Source organism: Piliocolobus tephrosceles, chromosome 13, assembly GCF_002776525.5.
Source record: "Piliocolobus tephrosceles isolate RC106 chromosome 13, ASM277652v3, whole genome shotgun sequence".
Lineage (NCBI taxonomy): Eukaryota > Metazoa > Chordata > Mammalia > Primates > Cercopithecidae > Piliocolobus > Piliocolobus tephrosceles.
Window position 1 is genome coordinate 113759064 of NC_045446.1, and position 5493 is coordinate 113764556.

The window sequence follows — 5493 nt, forward strand, 5'->3', positions numbered from 1 at the left end:
TAAGAAGGAGATTTTAGGAATGGAATGACAAGATAAGGAAGACATATTTTCTCGGTACAACCCTCATTTATATTGTTTAATGCTGTACTATATGCAAATATTACTTAGTCAAAATATGTGACTTTTTTAATATTTAGAGTTCATTTTTTTCAAGACTAAGCAGAGTTCCAGAAAGATGAAGTGACTTGTCTCAGCTCATAGAAAAACTCAAGGAAGTGCTGATAATTACATAAAAGAATTATTGCAGGGTGTTAACTAAAATGTAGTAAGTGCCTTGCATTTAAAGACCCCACGAACTCAGAAACATTATCTCACTTTCAAAAATAAAAAAATTAATATTTAGAGACCTTAAGTAATTTGCCAAAAGTCACACAATTACTAAGCAACTGAGCCAGGATACAAAACCAACTCCATCATGTGCCTCACGAATCGCTGTTTTCATCTGCTCCCTACCTCAAATAGCCTATTCACCTCACCCACCATACGCCCACCCACAAGTCTCCTGAACTCACTTCTCTTTCCTATTGCATGCTGACTAAAGAAAAATCTTTCCCACCACACACACACACACACACACACACTCAGTCTTATGACTTCAAGCCCTTCATGTCATACCAAAGAACAAAACTACACCCTCATCTAAACTTCCCTTTTTCCCAAAGAAGAGAATATTCCCAAGGAAAAGCTCAGAAATCAAAGTGTCTCCCCAGCACTTAACATATTAATCCTAATCCAAAGGAAACTTCCTTTGCTACTAATAAATTATTTACATCAAAGTATTGATCTGACGTGTTATATAGCTGTCATTATATGTTATGAGTTTACAACCCAGTCTTGGATGAATTATCTTTCACCACATATGCTTATATGAGTGCTGTCTGCAGTACCTTAAAATTCAATGGAAATTGCCTCTTCTGATAATCAGCTACTTAGTGGTGTTTTAATAGCTAACTAGATTCTCAACATTGTTTACTGCACCTCTAAAACTTGCAGACCCTTGGTTGATTATCCTAAGCCACAGATTTCTCCATCACAGCTCAAACACCCAAACTAACCCTTGAAAAAGCTCTACATTCTGATTCTTTAAGTCTTCAAATGAATGTACGATTTTCTTCTCAGTATCTTTATAACCCTTAATCCTACGGAAGTCCTAATTCCCTAGACTGGGTTCCTAGGGTTCCACACAACCTCAATCTTGACTCAAGGTCACTCACATACTACAAACTTAACACAATTCTCTTCTCATTTGGTCAAGACCAACTCAAGAAAATGTTCCATCTATCCTCTTGAGAAAAAAAAATGAAATATTTAAAAATTATTTATTGACAGGTCACATTAAATTACTATGAATAGAATTAGGTTTTAATGTGTTAAGTTTTCATACTTTTAAAAGGAAATCTGCAAGGGCATCAATGAAGCATGAAAAAAATGACATAAAAAAAAAAAGCAGCTTGGAATTCAAGGACCTGGATACCAGTCCCAGTTGTGGCACCAAGTAGTTGTGTGTCCTTGAGCAACATACGTATTTCTGAGTCTCCAACATGTGTTAATTGAGAAGGCTAGATTAAATAATGTGTAAGGCCAATTCACAATTAAATGACCTATGATTATAGAAAAATTTGCATAAAATGAAGAAATATTGGAATAACTGAGGTGGAGCGGTGGAGCAGTGGAGCAGAGACAGGGATAATATGTCTGCATTTAACATTCATCCAAATGTAAAGATTTAAAAGTCTCTTTCTGCACAAGACAGGAAAAAAATGGAACTTGAATCTCACTGAAAACACACGCTAATAAGCAAAGCATTATATTTCCTTCCTCCAATACTACTCCTTTCTTAAGAAAAGATTTTTCTGCCCAAAGTTCTCCTCAAGGCAACTTTGACATCCTTGTTCCTCAAGCTATAGATTAATGGGTTTAACATGGGGACTATGATGGTATAGAACAGGGAGGACACTTTTCCTTCCTCAAGGGGCAGGAAGGAAGGGGGTTTCAGATACATGAAAGCACCAGAACCAAAGAAAAGCAAAACTACAATTATGTGGGAACTGCAAGTACTAAAAGCTTTGGACCTGCCTTCTGTAGAACTGATGTGATGAATGCTGGAGAGGATGAGGGCATAAGAAATAAAGACACTGACAATGGGCAATCCAATGTCAACAGCCACAAGAATAAAGAGCACCAGCTCATTCATGTAAGAGCTGTTGCAGGAGAGCTGAAGGAGAGGAAGGATGTCACACATGAAATGATTGACAAGGTTGCCAGCACAGAAGCTCAGGTTCATTATGCTTCCGGTGTGGGCCATGGCCCCAGCAAACCCCATCCCATACGCACCCAACAAAAGGAGTAAACACACCTGGGGAGACATGGTGACCGTGTACAACAGTGGGTTACAGATGGCCACGTAGCGGTCATACGCCATCGCTGACAGGATGAAGGACTCAGAGACGACAAAGAAGCAGAAGAAAAAGAGCTGAGTCATACACCCTGTGAAGGAAATGATGTTCTTCCTTGAGACAAAATTTATCAGCATTTTGGGAGTGATGGTAGTGGAGAAACAAAAATCTATTAAAGAGAGGTTAAAGAGGAAGAAGTACATGGGAGTGTGCAGGTGAGAGTTCAGCCCAAACAGGGTTATCAAGCCCAGGTTTCCCACCACGGTGACCATGTAGAAACCCAGAAACAGGAAGAAGAGGGGGATCCAAAGTCCTGGCTGGTCAGTTAAGCCTTCGAGGATAAACTCTGTCACAGAAGAATTTTTGGCTGCCATTCTTTTTGGTCGGGCAGGAAAGTCTGAGGGAACAAGAGAAGAGGACCACTTAGAAAGAAACATCGCCACCACATTCTTAGTCTCTATCTCCCATTCTTGGAAAAGGAATCCAAGGAGAGAGATTTGAACTTTGGTAGGAAGGTTTTTACCACTCACTAGGAGTCTGTCTTCACAGTCCAAGTGATTATAACTCCCAAAGTGTAATATGAGACTAAACTGTAACTGCAGAATGAGAGCTGGTTCTGCTGAAGAAAGGGGTACCAAAAATAAGCTAAATGTCTTTTAGATCCTTAAGTCAGTCCCTTTTCTATACTTTCCCTCTCCTGTCTCTGCTTCACTTGGTAAAACCTGGACCTCTTCCCTGAAGGGAATCCTGAGATGCAGAAGTCACAGTGGCTCTGCTCAGAGCTTCCACCTCTGGGTCCACGCTATCAGATTAAGTAGGTGAGTTCATGCTTTTCCAAGATCTCTTAGCTCACGTGGCTGTACATTTAATAATTTTTTAAAGCTGACACTTATTGAGTGGTTACTATAAGAGGTTCTGTTTGAAGAGCCATGTAGCAATATTATTATCTTCATTTTACAGATGAAACAAGTAAGGTGACACAACTAGACAAAAGTCCCCAAACCACCGAGTTGCAGCCAGAAGGTGAATTTCGGCAGTATGGTTCAAATGGTTTGCACTTGAAATCACCATGTTACATAAGTGACCAGCATCAGGGCAAGCACTCACCTTCCTTCCCTTTAGAGCTGTAAACGCTATACTCTACTGCCTCTTTTCCACATTCTGGGAAGGAAGATGACCCTAGTGAAGAGAAGATGACAGATCTGAAAATGCAAGGCCTTTCTTCTCAGTACAGGTCAAAGGATCAGAACCTTTAATGTATCTCATAACACCCCTGCACTGAAGGATGTGACTTCCAATTGTTCATTTGCCCGAAGGCCTCTCCAGCTTCCAGGAAGGACACAAAGCTTTTTCCTGACCAGTGAATAACAAAAGACTAAAGAGTTTTATTCTGGATTACAGACTTCAGTGATCTGACTATTAAGATAGAGACTCCCTCAAGACCACTTCCTTAGCGATTACTTTCCCTAGGGAAGAAGAAATGTTTGTTTATCTCTTGGAATTGCCTGATTTGGCTTTCTACTAACATGTATCCAGTACTATTAAGAGAAAATCATTGTGAAAAAAATGATTATCATTACCATTTCTTGAATACCCAATAATTTAGTACCTGACATAGTACCCTTATTCTGGCTGCCGAGATCCAAAGTACGCATATACAAACATATCTTTATTAATTTCTCACAATACCTATCTTACATGTAAGTTGCTCACAGAGACAAGATGTGTCAGAGTCCACAGGTATGCTTAGGTCTGTCTGACTCCATGCCCCTTATATGGCTGCTAGACTAAACTACCTGCCAAGGACAGCTACAGAAATCCATAAAGCAGAGCCCTTGCCTTCTTGGATCTGACAGTCTTTCGACAAATAACAAGTAAATATTCAAGGAATTTAATTTTTAAAAGGAAGCAGGTAGAGCCCGGAAAGGTTAACACAAAGGGCTATTGTAATTTAGAATAAGATATTCAATAATTTATTCATATTCCACTCATCTCAGGAATTAATTGCACTGCTCTACTCCCAGCTCAGACAAGAAAAGACTTCTCTCATTCCCCTCCCCTGTCCTCTCATGGAGTGTACGTTTAATGGTAACAAGAATCCCTATCAGGTAACTGCTCTCAACGTCTGCCAAGACCAGCCTTTTTCTAAATTAATAACTAGTCAAAATTCCCTTTGGCTGTCCCTGCCTTCCACCCACTTTTCTTTGAGCACTTCTCCCAACTGACTTTCCATCTGTTCAGTGCCCTCAAACTGAGTCCTAGTAGACCCAGTTCCCACTGCAGGAATACATCCACATTTGTTCTTCCTCTTTGATTTGCATTTGTCTTTTTCTTTTACTCCATACCTCCAACCTCTGCCTGGATTAAAATTGTCTATCCTATGTCTCTGTCTCTAAGATACTTACTTATTTTCTTTAACGTCAAACCCACAAACTCAGAAAATTTTAGACCTGAAAAGACTTGAGAGAGTATCTCATTCAGTGTTTCCCAAACCTAGCTGGTTATCACAATTACCTAGAATATTCATTAAAAGAAAATGCTGGGCTCCAGTCATACCTTTGGGATCAGAATCTCCATAGATATGGACATGGTGCCTATGTTTTTTAAATCTTCCCAAGCATTTCCAATGCCAGGAACTGATAGATCCACAGAACTATTATTTGCCCTCATCTTACAGACTAAGACCACTAAAAAGTTCAAAGAAGTAAAGGCATTCCCCCAAGGTCACAGATCTCTTCTAAGTCTCCACATTTCCAATCTCTCCTCATCCATGAACTCACCTGACTTTCATTTTGCCTGGAATGTAAAACACAAATAATGGAAATGTGTTATGAGACTTTTTATTTCAGGTGCGATGGTATTGCTATTATTGCACTTACCCCTCTGATCACAAAAAAAAAAAAAAGAGAGACTGGAAAAAGTATATAAAGCAACTATTTGCAATACTTGGAAAGTAGACAACACAGGGATGAAATTCTTGAGAAAAAGGCAAGAAAACGAGGTCACTAACACATTCACCCCAACTTTCTCTAAGGCCAGTTTCTAAACCATGCATAGTAAAGTGGTGCCCCAACAAATGGCAGCAGCTTCTACTAGT

The 5493-nt window shown here is 39.5% G+C and overlaps 1 protein-coding gene across 1 annotated transcript; it reads right to left on the reverse strand.

Moving 5' to 3' along the window:
- Positions 1 to 1803: 1803 nt before the first annotated feature.
- On the reverse strand, positions 1804 to 2788 carry LOC111540019 (olfactory receptor 8B12). Its single transcript, XM_023208080.1, has one exon. The coding sequence runs from the start codon at positions 2768 to 2770 to the stop codon at positions 1838 to 1840; it is 933 nt and encodes a 310-aa protein (XP_023063848.1). The 5' UTR covers positions 2771 to 2788; the 3' UTR covers positions 1804 to 1837.
- Positions 2789 to 5493: the final 2705 nt, after the last annotated feature.

Bases quoted from the DNA above. Each gene is read 5' to 3' on its own strand.
- LOC111540019 (XM_023208080.1), bottom strand. From the start codon at position 2,770: ATGGCAGCCAAAAATTCTTCTGTGACAGAGTTTATCCTCGAAGGCTTA.